This window comes from Callorhinus ursinus, unplaced genomic scaffold, assembly GCF_003265705.2.
Source record: "Callorhinus ursinus isolate GAN/ISIS: 27379988/994484 unplaced genomic scaffold, GSC_fseal_2.0 scaffold73, whole genome shotgun sequence".
Lineage (NCBI taxonomy): Eukaryota > Metazoa > Chordata > Mammalia > Carnivora > Otariidae > Callorhinus > Callorhinus ursinus.
Window position 1 is genome coordinate 2,538,567 of NW_027397135.1, and position 27,313 is coordinate 2,565,879.

At 39.6% G+C, this 27,313-nt stretch overlaps 1 protein-coding gene across 2 annotated transcripts in view; it reads left to right on the plus strand.

Moving 5' to 3' along the window:
* SUGCT (succinyl-CoA:glutarate-CoA transferase) overlaps positions 1 to 27,313 on the plus strand; it is an 814,926-nt gene that overhangs the window by 774,570 nt on the left and 13,043 nt on the right. Inside the window, exon 14 of one of the 2 annotated variants that reach the window (XM_073886887.1) lies at positions 26,933 to 27,026. The exons of the other annotated variant lie outside the window; for it this stretch is intronic. Within the exon in view, the coding sequence (XP_073742988.1) occupies positions 26,933 to 27,015 (83 nt within the window). The 3' untranslated portion in view covers positions 27,016 to 27,026. Of the gene's footprint in view, positions 1 to 26,932; positions 27,027 to 27,313 lie in introns of those variants that run through there. 2 annotated transcript variants of the gene reach the window in all.

The following is a 27,313-nucleotide window of genomic DNA, read 5'->3' on the forward strand; positions in this document are numbered from 1 at the left end:
TCTTTCTTTCTTTCTTTCTTTCTTTCTTTCTTTCTTTCTTTCTTTCTTTCTTTCTTTCTTTCTTTCTTCTTTCTTTCTTTCTCTCTCTCTCTCTCCCTTCCTTCCTTCTTCTCTCTCTCTCATATTAATCACTGTGTCAATTCCATGTGGAAAAGAGAAAAAAGAAAAACCCAACTCTTTTAAAGTACTAACACTCCACATGAGGAAGGGAAAATGGAAGGTGGCCTCAGAAGTGTCCCCTCTGAAGGAGAGACTTCCTCCCAGCTCTGTCAGATTTGACTCAGCTCATTAAGTAGCTAGGCAGGTGCCCCATTGGATGCGTCAAAACAGACAACTGTGGCAGCTAGTGGGGTTGTCTTCTGGGATTCAGATTACCTAGGTACTTTCATTCCCAGCTTGAACTTCCCATAATTCCCCATGGCATAGGAACCTACCTTTCCAGTTTAGCATCGTGGTAGAGATAACTAAATGACTACAGTAGAAAAAGTAAGGAAAAATAAATCACTCAAAAGTTCCGACAGTACATTCCTTTTTCCCTAAAAGTTTATTAAGTGTTACAGACGATATGATTAAGGAGACTTAAGCTCAAAATGTAAAACCATAATAAACAATCCAAACACTGTATAGTTTGAATTCCTTAGATGGTGCAGCGAGTTGTCTCTTTAAGTTTGAAATGATAGTTGCTAAAGCATACCATCAAGGATTACTTTTAACAAAAATCACAGCTGGCTTTGAAATTAATTTGAAAATGAACATAATCTAGAACAGGTACATATACAAGAGGTGAAGTAATTCCTGGCATCCTTCAACTGATACACTATCTTAGCAGTTTAGGGCAAAGCATTTAGTATTTAGGAAAATTACACATCAGATTGTATTTTATGATTTTTTTCCCTGGGAGTGTATGAACAAGCATTACAAACATGCTATACACCTGTAAGGCTGAGCATTATGGTGGGTAACTAGGGAATATCCACTACACCAGAAAGAAATCTGCACAATGAATCAGGCAGACAACAGCTGGTGGAGATATCAGATGGAGAATCAGAGTAATCTGTGGAAGGTATTTGAGTTCACTATAAACATTTTGCAAGCATTGGGTGAAGAAGCTACACCTCTGGGCCTCACAACCAAAGCCCAGGCTTGCTGCAGGTTAGAGAAATGGTTTTCAGAAAGTACATAGCTCAAGACAAAGAGCTACCATGTGGGGTTGGGTTTTTTTTGTTGTTTGTTTGTTTGTTTGTTTCCTGATTCAGGTTGTTTTGGAACCCGCTCATGAGGCGTCAGTCTTTGGAAGAACTGGCCCTGGGTTTCTAGTGTTTGGCCTCCCAGGTGCCCTGTCTTTCCACAGTGCATTGCTAGACAAAGAAAGGGTATTTCTTTTAAGTATTAAGCATGTGCTGAGCAGGAAGGAGCCTTCGCCTGTCCCTTAGGGCACAAAATAAGAGCACTGTGGTGAGTAACAGAGAACTTGGCCAAGAAAAGAAATAGGTCTGAGGTTAGAGAAAGCGGGATGCAAGTTTGCTTTCCTTCACCTCCAAATCCACTAGATTTTCCTATCTTATTTTTCTTTGGCACCTTTTACCTCAAATATTTGTGTCATGCATAGTTAAAAAAAAAAACACAGATGAATGAAAAGGAATCCCCCCTCCCCCATACAAAGAAGGGAAGATGTTCTGTGAGCTGGGGCCTTAGAAGAAAGGAGCGTTGGGCAGGGAAAGGGAAACACAGGAAAGAAAAACACAAAAACAGATTCTGGAGTGAACTTGGAGCACAGGATCCAATGGAAACCTACAAATGCAAATGGCAAAGCATCAAAGGTGACAGGCTGTGTGGGTGGAAGGTGCTGCCCTGCTTGAAGACACATTCTTAGGTGGAGAAATTCCTCAGGACTCAGGCACCTCCTGCTTTAAGTTCAGAGTGTCAGGACAGGGCAGAGAAGCCTGAAGTGGTGCAGGGCAGGGGGTGGGGCAAAGAGCCTGCAGGGGACAACCCTGAGCCGACCCCACTTAGAGGCCAAAGCGTCGCTTCTCTGCTTCCCAGCTTCAAGCTGATTCTCACGTGCCCCCCCGCCCCCCGGCTCTTCTATAATCGCCTGAAATGTGAAAAGCACTTCATTCCAGGGAAAGGTTAGGCAGAGGGAGCTTGGCTCTTTTACTCACCTCAAGGACCATTCCCCCTCCAAAGTGGGTTCAGGTCCGAAGCTTTGGGCCTGATCTCCCCTCCTCGCTGTGGCCGTGGCCGTGGCCGTGGCCGTGGCCATGGCCGTGGCCCGGGGACTTGAGCTGCAAGGCTTTTGAGTTCACCATCCATCTCTCCTTGGGTCCTGAGCAAGGCTGGCAGAAGGGAAAAAGGCCCAGAACTTAAACTTCGCAAAAGCAGTAGCAACAACACCTCCCCCCCCCCCCCCAAAACAACCGCAACAACCCCCCCCCCCCCCCCCCCCCCCCCCCCACGGAAAGCCACCCACCACAGAGGGCCGACTGGTCTCATGGTGGCCTTGCTTCGATACCTTGAGCCCGGAGGTTGCCATTCTGCCACACCCTGGCAGCTGGGTCTTGAAAACCAGTCCTGTCCTCCGGCTTAAGCTCCACGAGGACATTGGTAAAATTGCCACTTTGAAATTCACGCCCGGATCCTTATGTGGAATGTGCCCTCTGTCTACCCTCATCTCTTTGGAGCTTAAATCCAAACATTGCCTCTTCTGTTAAGACTCTGGAATAAAAATAAAACAGGTAATTGGACTACGAGAGAGCAGGAAAATAGCAGTAACCAGCAAGTATTGCGTCTATGTTGACTTTTCACTTTGCTCGTAGAAGTGAATGTGTTTGTCCGTTTATTAATAAAAGGAGGCTGCCCCAGCGTTCTAAACTCCTTGGGGTTGAGGACTTGTCACCCACTTTCAGCTCCTTGCTGGAGACCAAGCAGTGGAACGAGCTGGGGGCTATCAGACCAGATGGTCTGCGAAATTAGGGTTTAATATTGTTACTACACTGAGTGAGCTGGGCCTTCCTCTGCCCTAGCGGAGGCAAGCAGTCAGGTAAAGGGGGACAAGACAGAGAGGAGCCTGGAGAGCAAATGTGTATGCGGGGACTTCCAAGCACCCCCAACTTTCTCTCTTTGCAGAGGAAAGAGAGTCTATTTGCTCCCCCGTTACTCTTATTTTCTAAGCTGTGTCGGACTTGAGAAAGAGAAAAAATCCGACATTTCAAAAACACAATGTTGAGTGGAAAAAGCCAGGTACAGAAAAATATGGTATGAAAATTAACCATCTATGTTAATTCTTTTTTGAAAAGGTAGAAAACTGCACTGTCCACTGTCATGAAGATCCATTTATGTAACACAAGTTAGAAAATGCATGAGGATATGTGTCATCATGATAATAACAATAACAGTCACGTCCACCACCACCACAGTGCCCGACTTCATTGAGGACTTCCCATTTGCTGGGTGCTCTTCTCAGTAGCTCAGTGAAGCTGCTGGGGGGGAAGGGAAGGGGTGGGGGCAAGACTTCAAGTTGTATTCAAAGTGAATATAGCAAAGTGGCAAAATGGTCACAAATTACACAATTGGGTGGAGTGTGCGTTATTTTCTTTTCGGTGTTTGGTGTGTTTGAAACATTTCCTAATTAATTAGAAGAAGAAAGCAAAAGCCATAACGAAGGGAAACATGCAGACTTTGGGTTAGAAAGCGCCTCTTCTGTCTAAGGACATGCTATCTTAGCTTCGACCCTCGGAGCGCGTCCCCACTGACCTTCACAGTGCTGCCTGTGTTGCGCGGAGGTTTCATGCTTCTCTATTCTCACTCTCCAGACGCTGCATCTGGTCCCACACCTCTCAGACACTGATGTGTCTTGCAAGTAGATCCTTAGTCCATCCTGTAAGAAGCATTCCTCATCACTGGGCTCTGCTGAGGCCTCCACAGCATGTGTCCCAGGCCCGTGTCCTTCTGCACCGCAGGACCTGCCTTATATCACACAGACACCCAAGGACACATCACACCCAACCTGCTCCAAAGCAAACCCGACTCCCCAAAACTATTTCTACCACAGTGAATTCCCGGTCCCCCTTGGAGTAAAAACAGCCACACTGATTTGTTCTCAGCTCCCTTCTTTCTATTGATCTCCACAGCCGAACCCATCAGCAAGTCTTATTGCCTCTAATTTCAAAAGGCACATTCCATCGGGACGCATCTCAGCCTCACAACTCCCACCCTGGCCGCAGAGCTATCGGGCCTGTACCACTGACGACCGCAGGAGCCTTGCCGGCTTGCCAACTTCACCTTCCACTGTCCGTGCACTACAGTCCCCTTTCCATATGGATACCTTAAAACCTTTCCAGGGCACTCAGAACTCAGTAGAAAGGCCTCTCTGTGGTCCATAGAGTGCACATCGTGGGCCACCGGTCCCTCCCATGCCCATCCTGTCCCTGCTCCCTCCACCACAGTCACAGAGACCATCTGAGGGCCTTCTCCCAGGTTCTCAACGAGGCCTAGACAGGCTCCCAATAGCCTGGCCTTTAGGCTTGTTCTTCCCTCTGCCTAGACCCCTCTTTACCTAGCTAGTTTCATGGCTATCCGCCTTCTCTCACTCAGGTCTCTGGTCAAATCTCATTACCCCATTAAACATAACAGGCCTGTTGCTTTCCTTCTCCCTGCCTGGGTTCATTCTTCTAGAACAGTGCCTGACTCATAGTGGGCACTCAACACACATCTGTTGAAATCCTGAATTAATAATACCTCTCAAGCACCAGCTGGTCCCAGCATTCACAGACACATTAATCCATTAAGTACCCACCAAAGCTCTCTGAGTCCTATCTGAACAGCACGGGTGACCAACACATGGAGAATGTGCACAGGCTCTCACTGGTGCCGATTTTATGCTGGAACTCAAACCCCCTCCTCTTTGCTCCAGTCTTTCCCCCCGTACCACACTGTGGCTCTCAAAGGAAAGCCAGGAGGAACGATATTCAACTGTCTGCTCTGTGCTGCCGGGGATTGGCATGGGTCACGTGAACAGAATGATTTTCATCTTCACAAACACCCTCAGAAGTTAATGATACCTCCATTCTAGAGATCAGAAAACCAAACTTTCTGAGAGGTTAGATAATTAGCTTAAAATCGCCACTTCTCTTCAGTGACAGAATGTGCCCAGCTCTGTCTTTTCCACAGCTTGTGCTCTCTTAAAGATACCCATCCTGCTTGCCTCCAAGGTCCATTTTAATTCCCATAAAAGGCTGCCTTTCCTGGAGCCTGTCCACAGCACAGGCTTCCCGATCCCTGCCTTCTCGTGAATGATTCCAACTCTGGCCCCTTCCCTCTCCTCACTCCCTCCCTCTGCTGCGGGAACCTTTCCCTAGAACTTTCACCCTCTACTCATTGCTTACGCCTGCTGTAGTCTCAGAGGAGCAATTGTTCTCATGGGCCACCCAGAAGTTGGACATGAGAAAACAGGTTAGGTCGAAGAGAGCGAGTGGGAGAACATCCAGTGCTAGAAGGCAGATGGTGCCCAACTTGCAAATGGGTTTGTTTGCTCGAATTTGTTTGGAGGACAGTCTTAAGCAACTTGAAACACATTTTCCCATAGAAACAATATTATCAATGATGGATAGGGTCTTGGGGTCATCCATGAAGCCCTGAATAATGTCAATGTCTAATCGAGATACTACTAGATACTCCTAGAATTATTGAACCTCACTAGCAAGTCAACATCAGTCACGTGGATTCTGTGGAAAAAATGGGATTTGAGTTCCGACTGGGGACACCAAGAACATTTCTGCTCACATTATTCATCTCATGCTCCTGTCTCTGTGTGAGATTCTCCTAGCCATGTGCCCCAACCCAGCTGAAAAGTCAACAGGGATGGTTATTGGCCTCAGGTAGTAGAAGGTGCCAGACATTTGAAGGAGGGAAGAGCAATAGAGGGCTCCCAGAGTAGGGGGTCCCTTGACAGGGACCTGTGCTTAGAACCTGGATGTACTAGTGGCACCATTTTCCTGGCCCCGGGCATGTGGGGGAGTCTCCTGTGATGTAGTACGGTGACCAGAGTAAGCAGAGTGATGACAGGACATTAGCAGCAGGGAGGCAACAAGTGCAGATGTGTGGCTGCTCCCCATGTGTATCCTGACGTCTTTGGAGAAGACAGATGAGCAGGTGGCCCAGGAACCAGGAGGTCCCAGTCCTTGCTCTGCTTCTTTAACTGAGAGCTCTAGGCAACATGTAGACTCTCAGTGCCTTATTTTCCCTTCATGTTAAGTGGGGAAAAAATTCCCTTCACAGGGTTACGATGACCATCTATTAGGATATGATTGGAAAAATGCTTTTCTAGCCCATTCAAATGCTATGTTAGTATTACACTTAGCATTACACAACAGGCCACGTGCTCTCCAAAAATTAATATTGTTGGGTACCAAACCACTAAGAGAGAGACATATAAAAAACTTCCATCTATCCACTATGGTTTGCTTTTTTTTTTCTTTAAACACTTCTAGCAACTGAGAATTATCTAAAGAGAGGGAGATTTCAACCCAGACACCCATTTTGCTCCAGGCTGAGAACTGGCCACGCCTACTTCTCGTCCTCCGTGTCTGTTCACCTCCAGCCCCACAGACCTTGCAACTTAGCACTCTGGGTGGCTTCGTGTTCTCCCTTCAGAAGAATTTAAAGGAGCCCGTTTCTTTCTTTTGTTGTCCTGCTGGAGAAGAATCTAATCAACAATCCTTTTTTGAAGCCTAATAAAAATTGAATAGATCACATTTTAAATGTAGATTTCTAGAGGGAAAAACAAAATCTTTATTCAAACCTCGCATGTAAGACTGTTGAGATGAGATGGGTTGTATTCCAGGACCCTGCATGTAACGAGGGGACGTTAACAACCTAAGGAGAGTTCCCTATTTGGAAAGCACTTTTTCCCCTACTTGCTGAATTATTTCTCCCCAGTTTGGGACATAACGTTCCTATGTGGAGAGGAAACATTGACTTGACTGACTTCTTTTAAATGCCTGTTTTCTGTAGGGGAAGTCAACCTATTTAGTGCTTTGCCATTTAGTCAGTATGTCAGATTCTCTATTTTAAAGTCCCAGACTGGATTGCACATTTGAAAATGGAAGCCATGGACACAAACCATTTTCAAGTTGGAGAGACATTAAAAACAGTTATGTCCTACAGTGTTTCTCTAGAACCTTGCCTTTCAGGATCTTGGCACCTGCTATATCATTACTGTATAGCCACCTGCTTTGAGATCAGATGCTGCAAGTTTTCCTCTATTTGTCTCTGGACTGATGAGTCAGTGTAAGACTTGGTTCTAAAACATCCCAGCTGGACAGTGGTATAGGCAGCATTTAGAATGCTGAGTGCTTCTGTCCCAAAGCCAGTTCCAATAGTTCTGTACAAGAGGTACAGGACTATGGGAAATACCAAACTCATTAGAATTCACATAAACAGGACCTCACCTTTATTATTCTTTGAAAATCAGAATCATTAGAAAGGATTCTCAGCATTGCTTTAATATAAAATTCTAGATTGCCCATTTGGCCATGCCAAGAGTCTAAGTGCATCTTTAGCTCTCCGGAGCTGATGAGTTCTTTTTTTTTTTTTAAAGCCTTCCTCCACCATCTTAAACTTAAAAATTTCAGTATCTGCTTTTTCCTTTCTCAGGAATATGGAATATGTTGTAGGAAATTCAATAAAATCTAGATGACCAGGTATGTCTTTGTGGGTAAAACAGAGAAGCATGGACTAAATACTACTATGGCTGGACTGACTTGAGAATGGTCTTATCCACACTCATGATTACTGGGCTGGAGGTAAATGGTCATGAGAGTTTTCCAAGGACTTGGAAAGCATCCTTGATTTCTCTTGTCAACATTTTAATACTTCTACTGGGAAAGATGTAGAAGGTCATTCATTTGCATCCAACACAAAATAAACTGTTAATGAATTTGCCACCTGAAATACTGAAAAGTACACTGCTGATCCACTTCATAGACACATTAGTAGAAATAAGACACAAACCATGTCCATTAGCTGCAGCAGTGTGACACATTAACCTGGGTTTTATTTGACTGAAAACTCATTGCAAATAAACTGATTGGTGGGGCTACTAAAAAGACATCTTGTAATTTCAGTCCATAAAAATAGAGATATAATGTCTAGAACAAAGGAAAAGATAAATCTTTTGTACTCCAAGCACCTGAAACATGCACTTAATTTTGGCAGTTTTTTGTCCTGAGCATCTTAGTAACACGCGCCGATATTTGATTAGAGAGCTGGATGAATTGGAATACAGAGTTGTATCCAGGAGTAAACAGCCAGAATAATGAAAGACCTAAAGACAGTTTCAAAGTACAGAAATATTTCTTTTGCCCTGAAAAAGAATTAAGGAAATAATCATTACTTGCCGCAGGAAAGGATGTGTTCAAACATAGACTTGGACCACCAGAAAGATTCAAGCAGGTGACCGCTGTTTGCACCTGATGATGTAGGATCCTTTCTAACCCCGCCCCTTCAAGGCTGCCATGGGAACACTCCTATGGAGGTGCCATTTTATAAAATTGTGTCCTTTTTAAAATAAAAAAATGTTTAAAACTTTGTAGTATTTTCCTTAATCGTCTGGAGTGGGGCTGCTCAATACTTTATTGAGAAAATGGAAATGTTTTCTGTTCTGTCCATTATGATAGCCACTGGCCACATGGAGTTAATGAAAACTGGAAATTTGTTACTCCAACTGAGGAGCTGGATTTTAATTTTAGTTAACTTTAATTTTGATTTAAATACCCACAGGGGACTGGTGGTTATGGTCCTGGGCAGTGTGGGTCAACATATTGCCATTCTTTTCCATTTCACCTTGCTAACAGCTTTGGCATTTAGTCTTTTGCCTTTCCAGATTAACCTAACTGCTTAAAAGCAAATGAGTAGAATTAAAATCTAATATCCAGATTACTAAATGTGAACTCTTTCTTTTTAAAATGCCTTCTGGCTATTTCCCAAGTTCCATATCCGGGTTCTTCACATTTTTGCTTATCAAGTGACGTCTGCTTCAGAGCACCTTGCCCCCATTCCTTGCATGTTGAAATATTGATTGCAGAAATTAAGTTCTGCCAGAGCCTTCCTTTCGGGAGCACTCGTATTCTCTTGCAAGTTCTCCAGAAATGGTGTTTTTTGAAAGGACTTGCATTTGCTGCACTCTACCCAGTGTAAACTGATTTGAATGACATGGTAGGCAATCCCACAAGGTTTGCCAACAATTTGGCAGGAGAACATATTTGATGGTTGTATTGTATTTTCTCATTTGGTTTCAAAACTTTAAAACATATAAACATTGTTTGGGATGTGAGGCAAAGTGTATTCTTGGTTTGATGCAAATCTTCTTAACCCACAATTAAGCCCTCTGGGTCAGGAAAATCACTTCCCCAAATCAATACCCCAATTTCAAGATCCATCCAGTTAATTTAGGAAAATACTTAGTATCTTCTATTTGGAGGAAATCATTAATATAATCCATTTTCTTGAGATGAATTTTTCAGTATGGAATGATTTTTAGTAAAAAAAGAAAAGCATTAATCAAATGTAAGGTATTGCTTTTGTTTTTGGTCTTTTTATGGGTTTTTAAAAACTTTTTTATTTTGAGATAGCTGCAGACTTATATGCAATTATAAGAAATAACTCCTTTACCCAGTTCACTCAGTGGTAACACCTTGCGTAATTATAATACAGTATCACAAAGAGGAAATTGACATTAATACAATCCTCTGATCTCATTCAGATTTCTCCAGTTATATGTGCCTCATTTATGTGTGTATGCGTGTATACTTAGTTCTGTGCAATTTTACCACACAAGTAGATTCATGTAAACACCACAGTAGTCAATGTATAGAACAGTTCCTGCACAAGGATCCCTCATAGTACCGCTTATAGGCAATGTTAATTTTCAACATCCCACCTTCTATAATCCTTATCAACCACTAATGTTCTCCATTTCTATAATTTTTTCATTTCATGAATGTTATATAAATGAATTCATATAATATGTAACTTTTTCATTTCAGCTTTTTTTCACTTAGCATAACTGCCTTAAGATACATCCAAAGTGTTGCTTGTATCAATAGTTCATTCATTTTATTGCTGAGTAGTAGTCCATTTAACAATGCCCAACCATTCACCTGTTGAAGGACATTTGGGTTGTTTCCAGCTTTTGCTATTACAAATAAGGCTGCTATGAACATTTGTGAACAGATTTCTGGGTGAACAGTTTTCATTTCTCTGGGATAAATATCCAGGAGTACAATAGCTGGATCATAAGGTAAATGCACATACAGTTTTGAAAGAAACTGCCATATTCTTTTCCAGTTGGACTGTAAAATACATTCCCACCAGCAAAATATGAGTGATCAAATTTCTTTGTTTTGGTGGGATTTGGTGCTATCACTATTGTTTATTTTAGTCATTCTGATATTTTAATTTACATCTCCATGATAGCTAATACTATTGAACATTGTTCATATGTACTTACTAGCCAAGTGTATATTATATTATGTGAAATGTCTATTTAAGGGGCGCCTGGGTGGCTCAGTTATTAAGCGTCTGCCTTTGGCTTGGGTCATGATCCCAGGGTCCTGGGATCGAGCCCTGCTTTGGGCTCCCTGCTCCGTGGGAAGCCTGCTTCTCCCTCCCCCACTTCCCCTGCTTGTGTTCCCTCTCTCACTGTGTCTCTGTCAAATAAATAAATAAAATCTTAAAAAAAAGAAATGTCTATTTAAGTCTTTTGTTAATTTCTAATTGTATTGTTTGATATTTCATGTTTTTTAGCTTGTTGAACACGTAGTTTACAAACATTTTCTCTAGGTCTAGAGTTTGTCTTTTAATTTCCTTAACATGGGGATGCCTGAGTGGCTTTGTTTGTTAGGTGTCTGCCTTTGGCTTGGGTCATGATCCCAGGGTCCTGGGATCGAGTTCCGCATCAGGCTCCTTGCTAAGCTGGAAACCTGCTTCTCCCTCTGCCTGTGGCTCACCCTGCTTGTGCTGTCTGTCTGTCTCTAGCTCTCTGACAAATAAATAAAAATCTTAAAAAAAATTCTTTTAACATGGTTTTTCACTGAAAAAAATGTTTTTAATTTTAATAAAACCTAATTTATCAATTTTTCTTTTTATGAGTCCTGCTTTTGGTGTCAAGTCTAGGAACTATTCACTGAGTCCTAGGTCCCAAAGATTTTTCTCCAAGTTTTTATTCTGAGTTGTATAGTTTTACATTTTACATTTATTTCTATGATCCCTTTTGAGTAAGTTTTTTTATAGGGTGTGCAACTTAGCATGAGGTTAGATTGCCTATGGATAGTCAGTTGCTCCTGCACCATTTGTTGAAAGGCTATCTTTACTGTTTAAATGATTTTGCACCTTTGCCAAACATATTGAGTCTTCCAATCATTAATACAGTATGTCTCTCCATTTACTTAGTTCTGCAATGATTTCTTTCATCAGCATTTTGTCATTTTCAGCATACTTATTTTTTTGTATAAGGTTTGTTCATTTTCTTTACAGGAATTGGAAATAGTGTTGTTTGTAATCAGTTTCCACATTTTCCTTGTTAGGAAATTCCACATTTCTATATAAGAAGTGTGATTACTTTTTGTATTTTTATCTTGCATTTTGCAACCTTGCTGAAGTCACTTCTAGCAAGTCAACCTTACTAAAAGGTGTTTGTTGTTTTGTTTGTAGATTATTTGGGATTTTTTTTACATAGCTATGTCGTCTGCAGAGGGACATTTTAATTTCTTTCTCTCTAACTCATATGCCTTTCATTTCTTTTTCTTATAGGGGCTAGAACTTACTGTACTTATTGTTGAACAAGAATGGTAAGAGTAGACATCCTTGCCTTGTTCCTAATCTTAAAGAAAAGTAGTCACTCTTTTACCATTAGGTATGATGGCAACCATTGTGTTTTGTAAATGCTTTTTATTAAGTTAAGGAAGTGCACTTTATTCCTACTTTTCTGAGAATATTTTTCACAAATAGATGTTGGATTTTGACTAGTGTTTTTTCTATATCAATTAATATGATCATATGATTTTTTTCTTTTTCAGCCTTTTGATATGCTGGATTGAATTAGTTGATTTTCAAATGTTGAACCAGCTTTTGCATAAATGGACTAGATCCCACTTGGTCATAGTGTATTCTTTTTTTTTTGCACATTTAATTTGCTAATATGTTGAGAATTTTTTATATTAAAATTCATGAGGCATTAATCTCTAGTTTTCCTTTTATGTACTATCTTTGTCTAGTTTTGAGCTCAGGGTAATACTAATCTCATAAGGTGAGTTTGGATGTGTACTTTAATTTTCTATATTCTGGAAGTGATTGTGTAAACTTGGTGTTAATTCTTTAAATGGTAAAATTCTCCAATGAAACCATCTGGACTTTTTCTGCATCTATTGAAATGATCATATGATTTTTATCCCTCATTTTGTTTATGTAGTGTATCACAATGATTAACTTGCAGATGTTGATCCATTCTTGCATCTGTGGAGTAAATCCTACTCAATCATGATGTATAATCCTTTTAACATATTGTTAAATTTGGTTGGCTAATATTTTGTTGAGGATTTTTGCATCAATGTTCATCAGGAATATTGACCTATAATTTTCTTTTCTTGTCTATCTGCTTTTGGTATCAGGGTAATGCTAACCTTATAAGTGAGTTTGGAAGCATTCACTCTTTAATATTTTGGAAGAGTTTGAGAAGGATAGCTCTTAACTCTTTAAATGTTTGGTAAAATTCACCTGTGAAGTCATCTGGTCCTGAGCTTTTATTTGTTTGGAGGTTTTTTTTTTTTTTTTAAAGATTTTATTTATTTATTTGAGAGAGAGAGAATGAGAGACAGAGAGCAAGAGAGGGAAGAGGGTCAGAGGGAGAAGCAGACTCCCTGCTGAGCAGGGAGCCCGATGCGGGACTCGATCCCAGTACTCCAGGATCATGACCTGAGCCGAAGGCAGTTGCTTAACCAACTGAGCCACCCAGGCGCCCTCTTTGGAGGTTTTTGATTAGTGATTCAATCTCCTTACTAGTAATCTATCAATTTTCTATTTCTTCATGGTTCAGTCTTAGAAGATTATATATTTCTAAGAATTTATCCACTTCTTCTATGTTGTCCAATTTGTTGACATAGAATTGTTCATAATAGTCTCTTATGATCCTTTGTATTTTTGTGGTATTAGTTGTTAACTTCTCTTTCATTTCTGATTTTACTTATTTGAGTCTTCTCTTTTTCACTCTTGGTGAACCTAGCTTAAGTTATATCAGTTTTGTTTATCTTTTCAAAGAAACAGCTCTGAATTTCATTGATCTTTTCTGTTGTCATTTTACTCTCTATTTCACTTATTTCTGCTCTGATCTTTATTATTTCCCTCCTTTTATTAACTTTGGGTTTCATTTCTTCTCCTTTTTCTAGATCCTATAGGTGTAAAGGTAGATTGTTGGAGATTTTCTTGTTTCTTGAGGTAGGCCTGTAATAATCACTTTTGCTGCTTCCCACAGATTTTGGTATGTCATATTTCCATTTTCATTTATTTCCACTTTGATTTCTTCAATGACCCATTGGTTGTTCAGTAGTGTATTGTTTAATCTCCACGTGTTTTTTTTCAGTTTTTTTATGAAATTAATTTCTAGTTTCATACCATTATGGTTAGAAAAGATGCTTGATGTGATTTTAATCTTCTTGAATTTAATGAGACTTGTTTTGTGGCCTAATGTGTGATCTCCCCTGGAGAATGTTCTATGCATATTTGAGAAGTGTGTATTCTGCTGCTTTGAAGTGGAGTGTTCTGTATATATTCATTAAATTCATCTGATCTAATATGTTGTTGAAGGCTGATGTTTCCTTATTTTTTTTATTTTTAATTTTTTTTAGAGAGGGAGAGAGGAGGGCCAGAGAGAGAAGGACAGAGAGAGAATCTTAAGCAGGCTACACTCCCAGCACGGAGCCTGAGGCGGGACTCAATCTCACGACCCTGAGCCAAAATCAAGAGTTGAGCGTTTAACTGACTGAGCCCCCCAGGTGCCCCCTGATGTTCCCTTACTGATTTTCTGTCTGGATGATCTATCCATTGATGCAAGGGAGGTGTTAGGGTACCCTACTATTATTGTATTGCCATCAATTTTTCCCTTTAAATCTGTTCATATATATAATATATATTTATAAATGTTATATCTTTTTGCTGGATTGACTCCTTTTCTTTACATAATGTCCTTCATTGTCTTTTATTACAACTTTTGTTAGGAAATCTATTTTGTATCAGATGAGGATAGCTGCACTGGCTTTCTCATTTGCATTTTCATGGACTATCTTTTTTTATCCTTTCACTGTAATTATCTGTGTCTCCTTACTTCTCAAATGAATCTCTTGTAGGGAGCATATATATGAACATATGGTCTTTTTTCTTTTAGTCCATTCAGTCTTTTGAATGGAGAATTTAGTCCATTTACATTTAAAGTGATTATTGATTGTATGTATTTATTTCCATTTTATTAATTGCTTTGGTTGTTTTTGTAGTTTCTTCTTGTTCCTCTTCTCTTTCTCTCTTTCCTTCTGATTTGATAATTTTCTTTATTGTTATGCTTAGATTTCTTTCTCATTTGTTGTGTATTTGCTATAAGTTTTTACTTTGTGGTTACTGTGAGATTCAGATAAATTGCATATAACAGTCTATTTTAAATTGGTAGGAACTTAAATTTCAACACATTAAAAAACTATACATTTTTACTACTCCCACTTTATGTTTTTGATGTCACATCTTACATCTTTTTATTTTATGTATCCCTTAACTAATTATTGAATTTTTAGTTAATTTTACTACTTTTGTTTTTTGATTCTCATACTAGCTTTATAAGTGATTAATCCCCTACTTTTACTATATACTTTTTCCAGTGACATTTTTACTTTCATATGTTTCTTGCTATTAGTTAGTGCCATTCTTTTCAGCTTAAAGAAGTGCCTTTAACATTCCTTATAAGGTCAATTTGTTAGTGATGAACTCCTTTAGCTTTTGCTCATTTCAAAAACTCTTTATCATTCTTTCTATTCTGAATGATAACCTCCCCAACTAGAGTAGTCTAGGTTTGGAGTTTTTTCCGTTCAGCACTTTTAATATGTCATGCCACTCTTTTCTGGCCTGAAAATTTTCCACCAAAAACCCCTAGCCTATGGGTTTTCCCTTGTACATAAAAAGTTGTTCTTCTCTTGCTGCTTTTATGATTCTCTCTTTATCTTTAACTTTTGACATTTTAATTATTAGGCATCTTTGTGTGGAACTCTGGATTCTTCTTGTTTGGAACCCTCTGGGCTTCTTGGACCTGGATGTCTGTTTCCTTCCCCAGATCAGGGAAGTTGTCAGCCATTATTTCTTCAAATAAGTTTTCTGCCCCTTTCTCTCTCTCTCTTCTCTGTGACACCTGTAATGTGGATGTTATTCTGCTTGATGTTGTCTTGTAAGTCCTCAAGTTATCTTCACTTTTTTAAAGCTCTTTTTTCTTTTTGCTACTCTTTTTGGGTGAGTTTCGTTGCTTTGTCCTCCAGCTCACTAATCCATTCTTCTGCTTCATCCAGCCTGCTGTGTAACCCCTCTAGTGTATTTCTCAGTTCAGTTATTGTTTTTCAGCTCTGTGTTTGGTTCTATCTCTTTGTTGTAATTATCATTGTATTTACCCACTCTTCTCCTAAGTTCAGTGAGCATTTTTTTAAAAAAGATTTATTTATTTGAGAGACAGAGAGAGAGAGAGAGAGAGTGGAGTGGGGAGGGACAGAGGCAGAGGGACAGAGAGAATCCCCAAACAGATTCCCTGCTGAGTGTGAAGTCCAACACAAGGCTCAATCTCATGACCCATGAGATCATGATGTGAGCCAAAACCAAGAGTTGGTTTGTTGGTTTCAACTGACTGAGCCACCCAGGCAACCCCCAGGGAACATTTTTATAACCATTATGTTAAACTCTTTATCAAGTAGATTACTTATCTCCATTTCCTTAATGGCTTTTTCTAGAGTTTTGTCTTATGTTTTCATTAGGAAAATATTTCTGTGTCCTCATTTTTCCTGATTTTCCATGTTTGTTTCTATATATTAGATGAAAGAGGTACTTCTTCCAATTTTTGGGGAGTGGTCTTGTATAGGAGATGACCTGTGGGGTCCACAAGTGCAGTCTTCCCTTGCCATCAGAGCCAAACACTCAAGGTGTATACCCTTGTATAGGCTGCACATGTCCCTGGCCATGACAGGTCTGCAGCTGCAGCAAGGGAGGTGGCAGGGTGCTCACCTGGCTGGCTCTGGTGTGGCTGTGGCATAGGTTGGGAGGCTGGGGTGCTTGCCTGGCTCTTGGTGTATGGCTACAGAGTGGGGGGTGAGGCATGTCCAGCAGTGCTAACAGGTTAGAGCGATCTTGCCAATATAGCATTTGCCTGTGCCCACATTAGCAAGATAGAATAAGGTAGCAAAAATGGTGAGAGTCCCCAGTGAGAATCCTAAGAGGTTCCTTTCTCTTCAGCAGTCAGTTTAAAATCAGTAAGTAAGTTTTTACATATGGTCTAAACTTTTCATAATTATTTCCTTTGCACTGGGTCCCAAAGTGAGTGGGTCTTTTGTGAACCCTGGAAGAGCAGATTCTCCACTCCCTACAATTACATGGTTCTCCTGGATGTACTTCCCATTGTTTTAAAAGCCAAACATTTTGAGGGCTCATCTCTTCAGTAGAGGACCCAAGAGTTGGGGTGACTTATATGGCAGACAAACCCTTTGTTCCTCAAGGAAAACTTCCATATTTTTGAAATCCCTGCTGATTGTGGGTTGACATGCCTGTGGTATGATTTTTGGTGAGAGCGTCTCTATCAAGGGTGAGAGAGGCCCTTCTATCATTTGTTGTAGCTGTGCTGTTCATTTAGTTTTCAGGACTTTTTCAGAGGAAATTATTCCACATGTGGTAGGTTTGTTGTGTCCATGGGAAGAGGTGAATTCAGGCTCTTCCTATGCAACCATCTTGAACTGCCTTCCTCTAATATACATTGAGCACATCATCAGATGGTGTTATAATTTTTCCTTCAATCATCAAATATAATTTTAAAACTCACAAGAAGGGTGGTCTATTATACTTATCTTTATTTTTACCCATTATAATGTTCCTTTCTTTCTGAAGCTCAGAGTCTTCTTGTTTTATAATTTCTTTTCTGTTTAGAGAATTTTCTGTTTATGAGGGTAGGTTTGCTGTCAACAAATTCTTTTAGTTTTCCTTTGTCTGAAATATCTTGATTTCTTCTTCATTCCTGAAGGATATTTTTGCCAAATATAGAATTCAGAGCTGACCTTTCTTTTCTTTCAGTAATTTTAAAAAGTTCCATTTTCTTCTGTCCTACATGGTTTCTGATAGGAAATCTCTTGTCATTTGCATTGTTTTTCCCCTATAAGTAAGCTGATGTTTTCCTCTGACTGCTTTCAAGATTTTTTCTTTGTCTTTTGTTTTCAGAAGTTTAATTATGATGTGTCTTGGCATAAATTTCCATGGGCTCATCCTATTGGAGTTTGTTCAGATTCTTACAACAGTACATTTATGTCTTTCGCCAAACTTTCTGAAGTTTTGGGCCATTACTTGTTCAAATATTTCTTTAGAAAGTCCCACTTTCTCCCTTTCTTCATCTGAGACTCCAGTGATAGAAATGTTAGCTTTCTGTTATTGTCCTGATTCTCTGCAATTATTTTTTTTCAGTCTATTTTCTCTTTGTTGTTAGACTGCTAAATTCTATTGATTGGTCCTCATGTTCATTGACTTTATTCTTTGTCATCTCTACTATGTTGTTGAACACATCAGTAATTTTTAAAATTTTAGTTATTGTACTTTTCAGTTGTATAATTTCCATTTATTTCTCTTTAATAATTTTGATTTCTTCTATTTTATGCTGAGATTTTATATTTTTTTCATTTGTTTTGTTTATTTATGAAGCATTTGTATGTCTGTTTTATAATCCTTGTCAGATAATTCCAACAACTGATTTATCTTGACATTGGCATCTGTTGTCTTTTCACATTCAAGTTGTGATTTAGCTGGTTATTGCTATGATGGATGGATTTCAATTGTATCCAGGGCATTTTGGATATTATGTTATGAGTCTCTGCATCCTCTTTTTTTTTTTGAGCAAACAACCCTCCTCTTAGGGTGTAGCATGAAGGCTAAGTGGTCTTTATGATCAGCTTCCTACTGGGCTCCCCAAGCCCACTCAGCTCACTGCTGGATGACCATGACACTATCTTGGCAACGTAATTAAAATACATCTTTTCCATTGGATGGGGAATGGGGCATCTGCTCCCCGTTTTGGTCCTGCTGATCCCTCAGGGCTGGAAAATCAGAGTGCCATTGCCTGCTTCTGTGGGAGTGGGGTTGGAGTGATAGGCTAGAAGATCAGCTCTTGGCTTGGCTGCACTGAAACCACAAGGCAATAGTGTTGGAGAGGTCTTGTGTTGGTGTCTGCCCAGAGTATGGCAGATATTGACAAATATCCTGGTTCTTTGGCTTGGAGGAACAAGCTTTTCTTGCTATTTATTTTGTCTCAGGTTGGAGGTTTCTGTTGTGCCCTGTCCAGGATGTATAGGAAGCAACAAGGAAACCCAGAAAACTCCCCTCAGTGTGGTTCCTCAAGCTCCAAGATCCCTTGGCAGTCATCTTTTTGTTTCAACTTCTCAGAATTTTCCTATGATTTTTGTTGCCTCATGTCCAAGGTTTTTTCATTGGAACAGGGAGGACTTGAGAGGAATGGGGCTACTTCATCTTGGCCAGAACTGGAAGTCCAAGGTCTTGTTTTTTATGTAATGTTTTATCAAGCTTTCATCTTTTCTAATGGTAAAATAAATTGCCTCATTTCAGAAAGAGTCAGACTAGATCCTAAGCATGAGTTTGAATCACTGCTGGTCATCATGAAGCAGGAACTCAATTCTATTTGCTCTTTCCCCCTAAAGCCCTGCAGTGTTAATTATAATAAGAAGAATGAGAAGAATTAACAATTCTCAAGTGCTTAATATATGCTGGGTTCTGGGTTAAGTACTCGGCAGGCATTTTTAAATTTAATTTTCCAAAATAGTGCATGAACTGGATATGGTTATCACCCTCATGTTCTAGATGAAGCTACTGAGGTTAAAAGAGGCTGAAATATTTGACACCAAATCCACAACTTGGGAGTGGCAGGACTTTTCCAACTTAGTGATTCAAAAAACTTCTGAAGTTGATATTCAAATCCGGATGACTAGCCCTACTCCCAAAGATCCTGATTTGGTAGATATAAGGCCAGGGTTAGCAATATGTAATATTGACTTGGCAGGCTAGAAAACTGAGGTAGGAAGCCCTCTACTGACACTTTGACAAACATCTAAGGCACTGAGGCATTTGCTTCATCTTTGGTAAGATGGCTCTCACCAATAAAGGATGACGAAAAAAAGCAAATTTGTCTTTTTTAAAGAAAACAAGAATTTGGGGATGATCTGCTCTTCTGGGTTTTGCCCAAGAAGATGTCCAAGACTTTCTAATATGCTGTGTGGGGTTTACTGCACATTCGCTGTCATACCACTGGGCCGGGCAATCGGACTCACTCCAGAGTGGTCACTTGGATGTTTCTTGAATGTTCTGTTTCATAGGAAACAAAATTGTGGTTATCCTTAAAATATATGTCATGTGTTTGGATGTTTTTGACTTTATAACACTCTTTTTATAGTGTGCCAACTACCAGATCCTTTTATAGTGTACAAAAATAGTCACTTTCCTCACATAAACTGTTTTATACATTGTCATGTAATTTTAAGGTACAAAAACTGTCAGAGAAAGTTTTATACAGAGAGGACTCTTAATTTACAACACATTATTGTTAAAATACTTTCCCTTTTTCTTTCACATGATTCAAAATGTCATGTAGAAACCTTCTACTTAGAGTTTTTTTTATTTACTTATGTTTGTTAAGAAATTGACATTTGACAAATTATCCTTGAATCACTGCTCATCAAAGACTTTCTAACTTGGGATAATCTATAATCGGGGACCAGGTCTTCTGGTTTTAGGGACGTTGTGAATTTAGAGACCTGGGAATAATAACATTTTTAAACTTGGTTTTCATTAACTTTGGATGTATGATCATTTAAATGTTTAGATGATCATTTTAAGGTTTATCTTTGTGCTATCTTGTTAAAGACAAACCCTGAACAAATTATTGGCTTAATTATGATTACACAGGAAATGTTTCAAATGTTCCTAAAAATAAGCATGCTGAAACACAGAAAGAGTACCCTTTGTAGGCAAAGAACTGATTTACTATTTAAAATCCACTTGTGTATATTATTAAGTTTTCTTATGGATTTACAAGACATTTCTGGTCTAATTTTATTTATTTGTAAGAAATAATGTTTCATATTTTTCATTTGTTTAAGCTGGATTATTACTCAGGCAAAATTAATGAAATTCCAATGTGGAAAGAACGTCTTCCCACTCAGCATGAATTGAGGATATCCTCACACATTTCAGAGACAAGAGCCAACTCTACCCTTAGCGGAAGAAGAGAACCAAGTTTGTGTTCTTGTAAGCTGTGCAAAGAGCTTTATGTGGGAAGAGAATATTACCCATGCATTTAATTAACATATGAAAAAAGTAAATGACCATCTTCAAATTTACAATGTAACTGTGAAAATGAAAACAACACTTCAGATATTTAATAGCCCTTTTTACCTTATGTGATAAATACATTTAAATAATTCAAAAGGTACTAGGGAAAGAATAACCACAGAATTAATGTGCAAGAGAGTCAGCAGGGCACTTTATAAGCACCAATCTAAATAGCTAACAAGGAGAATGTGGGAAAAGGGAAGAATCAGTAAGTAGGAAAACGTTTGTATATCACAACAGGCGTGTATTATTATTATGTGAAATTTACAACACCCACTAGCAAAGAAACATGGGAAATAAAATTAAATTAATGTGCAATTGTAAAAATTATAGTCTCATATAAATAAAACTGAGATTTATGTTTTCAAATAGAAAAACAAATAGTCATTAAAAATCCAAAGACCTTATGTTCTTCCAAGAAGGAATAAACATTTTTTTAAGTCTGACAATGTTTTCGTGAGCTATTTTACATTGTTCATAGAGTCCTACATATTATTGTCAAAATAAAAAATTAACTTCTAAGCAAATTAAATTAAGGTAAAATTTGGTATCATTGCACCAACATCCAGATGGTAAAACCTTTCTTTGTATGAACAGCAAAATTACCTTTCACTGCCTTGTTTATTTCTGAAAATATAGGGGTTCTTTTTCCTCAAGCATACATTCATTCAACAAATGTGCATTGAGCATTCCAATTTACTGGCTTTTGGACATACAGTGCAAACAAAACAGATATGATTCCTGCCCTCATGGAGCTTAAAAATCCTTCCGAACACTTGTTTTTATCCAGTCTATGAAATGAATCTTGACACTCAAAAATTCTGCACAGCTGTTGGAATGTTTCATCTTTGGAATATTGCAGGTGTCCGTCCTCATGGGTAGTGTAAGTTTAAGTTATGCAATTGGATAAACCAGATGTAGTAAGGACAAACACATTGCATTTAACACTTTTCTGTTTGTGTGTAACTATTTTGGCTCATAGTCAACAACAGGGTTTTACCTTGCTTTGGGGTCTGTTTGACAGGATTTATTTTGCTAGAATCTTGAGGTCTGAGGCTGTGAACACTTTTGAGCTTCATTGTTTTAGAACTCTGAGAACTGAATTCAAAGCTTGGTTGAATGAAATGATTCACTCACTCACATTCAGCAAAAACTTGTTGAGGAAAACAGACAATGCTCCCTGCCATTGTGAAGCTTACATTCTAGAAGAGGGAGACAAAGAACAGTAGACATACATGAAAAGTACTATGGACAAAAGAGAAAGTAAAACGGAGTGAGGCAGATTGGAAGTGGCAGGGTCAGAATGGCAGGTGGAAATGGTAAATGTGGTAGTTAGGGTAGACCTCATGGAGCAAAGAAGTGAAGGATTTAAGGGAACAATTAGTATAGATATCAGAAAGAAAAATGTTCCAAACAGGGATATCAGCTGGAACAAAGTCCCTAAGGATGAGCAGGCTTGGTGAAGAGCAAGAAGGCCAGCACTCCTCAAGCAAGATGAGTAGGAGGGCAGAAGGCAGGAGGGGAAGTTGGGGGGTAGCTTAGTGGGGAGGCAGGTGGATTACGTAGAATCCCAGAGCCCACCGTCAAGAGTGAAACAAGGAAAACTTTGCAGAATTTTGAGCAGAGGAGTAAAATGATGTGACTTAGGTTTTTAAAAAGGCGGCTCCAGCTGCCTTATTGAGACTATATTGCAGGGGAAGCTTGCAGGCAGGGAGTCATGATAGGAGGCTCCCACAGACATTCAAACAAGAGGTGATGGTGGCTAAGACCAGGATGTTTGTAAAAAGAAGTTGAATTCTGTATACATTTGGAAGTAGAGCCAATAGGATCTACTGATGAGTTAGATATGGAGTGTCAGAGAAAGAAGAATCAGGATGACTCCATTTATACACCATATAAACAAGCCTTAATGTTTCTTTTGTATATCACAGATTTCTAGTGGTCTTATTTCCTAATTCAAGATTCTAGTTAGGTTGCTTTTTTTTTTTTTTTTTTTTTTGGTCTAATCCTTCAGTTATTTACTGAACACTCACCATATGGTAGGTACTATGAGGGATGAAAGATGAGCAGAACATTAATTCTGGTCTCAAAAAAGATCTCAAGAGACAGTACAATTAGAGATTGAGATACACCATTGAGGAAAAACAGATCAAATGTTATAAGGGAATCAGACAAGAGAGATGTTCCTTTGAACTGTGAGAAAAAAGGACTGCTCAACATCAAGTTAGCTTGAGCAGAGCTTCAAGAATAACATGGGCTTGAGGATTGCCATGCTGAGATGCATTCTGGGTCGGCAAAAGGACCAGCACGGTGTCCGGTCCAGGTGAGAATGAGTGCAGTTTAGTTGGATGGAGCATCTGGGAATAAAGATTAGGCAAGCTGTCCCCTTATTTCAGAGTGCTTTGGCCCAAGGAGGTGGCAGGAAAGATGAGAAGTGTGGGAATGTGTGAGAGACATTTCAGAGGTAGCACCATTGGGATAGCAGGTATCAAAGGCAAGGCTGGGGATGAAGACCCTGTCATTGAGGATGATCATGCCAAAATAGAAATAGGGGCATAGAGGGAAAGCATTTTCTAAAATCTTTCCATCTGGACCTCAGAGGTAAAGTGAAAGGGAAAAACTAAGATCACATCTTATGGCAAATAGTTAACACATTGCTATTTTCCCAGCAGCAAGTTTGTGGACCTATTTTTCTTGATCCTCTATTTGCTTGGGCTATGATTATGATTTGTGTGATCTCAGGCGCTCTTGGGAAAGCAAAGAAGATGGTAAATGTAAGGCTGATTCCTTTAAGATAGAGATTAAGAAGCACAGGAAAATTTTATTAAATTATAGAGGCTTACAGAAGAACTTTTCAAAGCTCATCTGTAGCAAGAGCCACAAATAACCACCTGCTCCAGCTCTGTTCAGTTCCTCCCCTCAAAACAGAATCGAAATGCAATCTGGCTTCTCTGACTGGAAACTTCTTCCGGTATTTTCCTTAATGGAGCACAGAGGCAGAGGAGGTGAGGAGGAGGTCACTACTTTGAAGGTCTATGAAGCTTAAAATGTTCTGGCTACAGATTTCAGCTGAACCAATTTTGTTTTCCATGGTGAAGTCTAACCAAACAAAATCCTGGGAATGCGCCCAAGGAGTTTGTATTGGATACTTGAATTTTACAAGGCAAAGAAGTGGGAGAATTGATTATTTTGGCAAAGAACACGTTGTCAGCAAGGTGTTTCTTCACCCTTTTCAGCATTTTCAGAAGTGTTGAGAATAATTAGAAGCAAACACAAATGTTGGAAAGAAGCATTCAGGGGAGCCCTTTCTCTAGTCCACAGTTTTTCAGAGACCTCAGCCTCAAGTTTGGGTAGCGTGCTCTGAGGGGAGATGGCATGTTTGCTAATGAATATGAATAGCATTTCCTTATGGGCCATATATTTTTCCAGCAGGAAATGGATAATCTACTATGACATTTCAGTGGGTTGGAACAAGATAGATAAATCAAATTCAAGTTGCCCTGTTTCTTTTTCAAATGAAAGATAAATGCCTTAATGGATTAGCAATCATGAAATATATAAGTATTTATAATACAGTGCTGCTTTATAACACCATCTGCCAAAGAATGGTATTTATTCAGCCACTGATATGAGAACAGATTTTCTTCCACATTATGCAGGGAGGAAATACATCCTAGTGTTAACGAGCATGCACTTAGTATTTAGCCAGCCTAAGTAGTAACAAAATTCTTTAGTTGACTGGCTGTGTAATTTTGATAATGTTACTTAACCCCACTTCCCTTGTTGATAAAATGGTGTAATAATAATCCTGCTTTTAAAAGTCATTTAATCTATCAAACAAGGTAATATATGGAAAGCATTCCACCAAATGTCCAACACATGTAAGTACTCAATATATAATAGCTGTTATCATCATTCCAGTGGTCAAAATTGGCTCTGCACAAGATGAAGTATTTGGACCATCTGAACTGAATGCTTTTTAGAGGAGTGCTGAGGGGCTGGGTTAAGGAGTCCCTCCTTTGGTCTCAGCAAATAGATCTCTGTATTAAAGTTGAGGCATATAATCAGTCTTTATCAGCTAGGGTTATGCTGTACTAACAAACAGTCCCCAAATAACATTGGCTTAGGACAACACAAATGTATCTCTTGCTCACAGAAATGTGCATCCTGGATTGAAAGGGCCCCAGACTGATGGAGCAGTCACCATCTCACACATGGCCAAGTCACTACCTCAGAGAGGCCTGAAGGGTCTTAAATCAGCAATCGAGTGTTCTGGCCTGGACGTGGCATACACAGCCCCTCTGTTCACCGTGTGTTGGCCAGTCACATGACCTCATCCTCCATCAAAGGGGTCAGGACAGGCAATACCAGCGTGCTCCGGGAAGGTGAGAACTGGAGATTTAATGGACCTCACTGATGACTACCACAGGGCCATAGACATCGTTGAAAGTATACTCTTACCTTACAGGTGGTGGTTCTGGAGGACTTCTTTATTGATTTACAAAATAAGGAATTAAAATTTGCTACAGCTGTAATGACAAATGGTGCCCGTGAACTCTGGATGAGACTAGGGTGATCCGTCCAAGCTGGTGGTACATACCACATGTTTGCCTTGAGTTTCTGGGATGCCTGACCACAAAAGTAGTGCCACAGATTGAGTTCTTCTGTTAAAGAGGTCCAAAGCCATTTTGATTCTCTGTGGCTTTTTCCCACCACCCATGCGAGTTTAAATGGCTTTATCTGTTTTTATCTCACATCTAATGGGCTTAATGTGTTCTAACTGTGTGGCTCCATTTGGCGCCTTGGATGCTATGGCTGAGAGGCGCCATATAAAAAATATTGTTATTGTTATGATGATGAGTTCAAGCACTGGAGGGGAAATTGTGAAATAACTTGGTACTGGAGCTATCATCATTTTCAGCAAAATGAAGTTTGGCTTCTTATTACACTAGTAAGCCTTGAAGATTAAATGGTATCTACAGCATGTATCTTAGTGATGGGCCAAAGAAGTCAAAATAAAAATGTTTGATATAGCATTTCATATATTATAAAACAGATGTTTGCTTTTAAGTATTCTTGATATTTTTAAAAAGTTGACACCCGTATCAGACATTAAAAAAGAAAAGAAAAGATGCACACACTTAACTTTTAATTTTCTTTATTCTTGCTTCCATTATGATCAGACAGGCCAGCTATGTTAATTAATTTAACCCTTCGTGTTGATCGTTTGCCAGTTTGCCGTGAGGTTGAGCAATGGATTGTTTCATTGCTTTAGAAATGCATCATCAAGACGGGAGGTGCATGGAGTTCTGGAAAAAAGGACTGTTTAGGTCCCTTCCCTCATGATGATGTGATATTATGTTCCCATTACTTGAATATTCATTATGGTTTCCCACATGTTTTTGGCTACCTCTGTTTCCTGCAACTGTTTACATTATTAAGTTGGTCTGGATTATAGAAATGTAGTTTGAATTCTGTATATAGTTAGAGGAGCTTGGGATGTTTGCATAGATTGGGTAGATTCCCTTTTTAGCCTAAGAGAATCATGGAAGTTTTCTAAAAAGAGATGAGACAAAATAGTCAGGGTCTTGTTACTGAAGGGCCTCAAACCACAGATGGAAAACACTACAGGGCTTGTCTGAGGAATTCTCTGGCACGCCAGGAACTGGCCCTCCCTGTGCCTTGAACCAGATAACTTTCCACAGGGAGCACAGGGAAGGCTTCATTCCTTTTGGGGCGGGTAGAGGGGAAAGCTTTGGAGTACATTGCCTGACTCAGAAACATGGGACATTGGGAATGAATTGATGGGGCTGTGATTCTAGGGATTTCTACAAGGAAATAAGTGGCATCTGACAAACGAATTTGAAAAGATGAGGTAATAATGAATACATATTGCATAAGTTATCTTGTAGAACTGTAATCTAGAAGGACAGAGACAACAGACTGGTCAGAAGATGAAATGCAAAGTTGTTCTTGGCATGTTCTACTCCAAGACTGCCTGAATTTGGTTTCAAACTTGACAATCCCCTCTTTTTGGGCGTCTGGGTGGCTCGGTCGGTTCAGCGGCTGCCTTCGGCTCAGGTCATGATCTCAGGGTCCTGGGATCAAGCCCCACATGGGGCTCCCTGCTCAGCAGGGAATCTGCTTCTCCCTCTGCCTCTGCCCCTCCCCCTGCTCGTGCGTGCGTGCACACCCTCTCGCTCTCAAATAAATAAATAAAATCTTAAAAAAAAAATCCCCTCTTTTGCTCTTCCCCTTTCTCCAGGAAGCAGTGTAGCCCATTGGCAAAGACTGAGGATTTGGAGCAAGACTGGGTATGAATCCTGGCTCTTCTTGCTAACTCTGTGACCCTGAACAAGTGACCTCCTGTCTATGACTCTCAGTTTCCCCATTTGTAAAACAGTGATAATTGGAGGTTCTGGCATTATCTGAAGGGCTGAAGGAATCAGATGTATAAATCCCATAAAATAGTGCCTGGCACATGGTGTTTGTTAAATAAGTAAAATAAGCTCCATGTTTTCAAAGTTCCTTCTAATATAACTCGTTAAAATCCAAGGGAGTATAGAATTGATTTCTGGTGTAGGTTCCGATGCTGTTGAAAACAGTAAGTGTATACTTAGCGGATGTGTGACGTGGGTAACCTCAC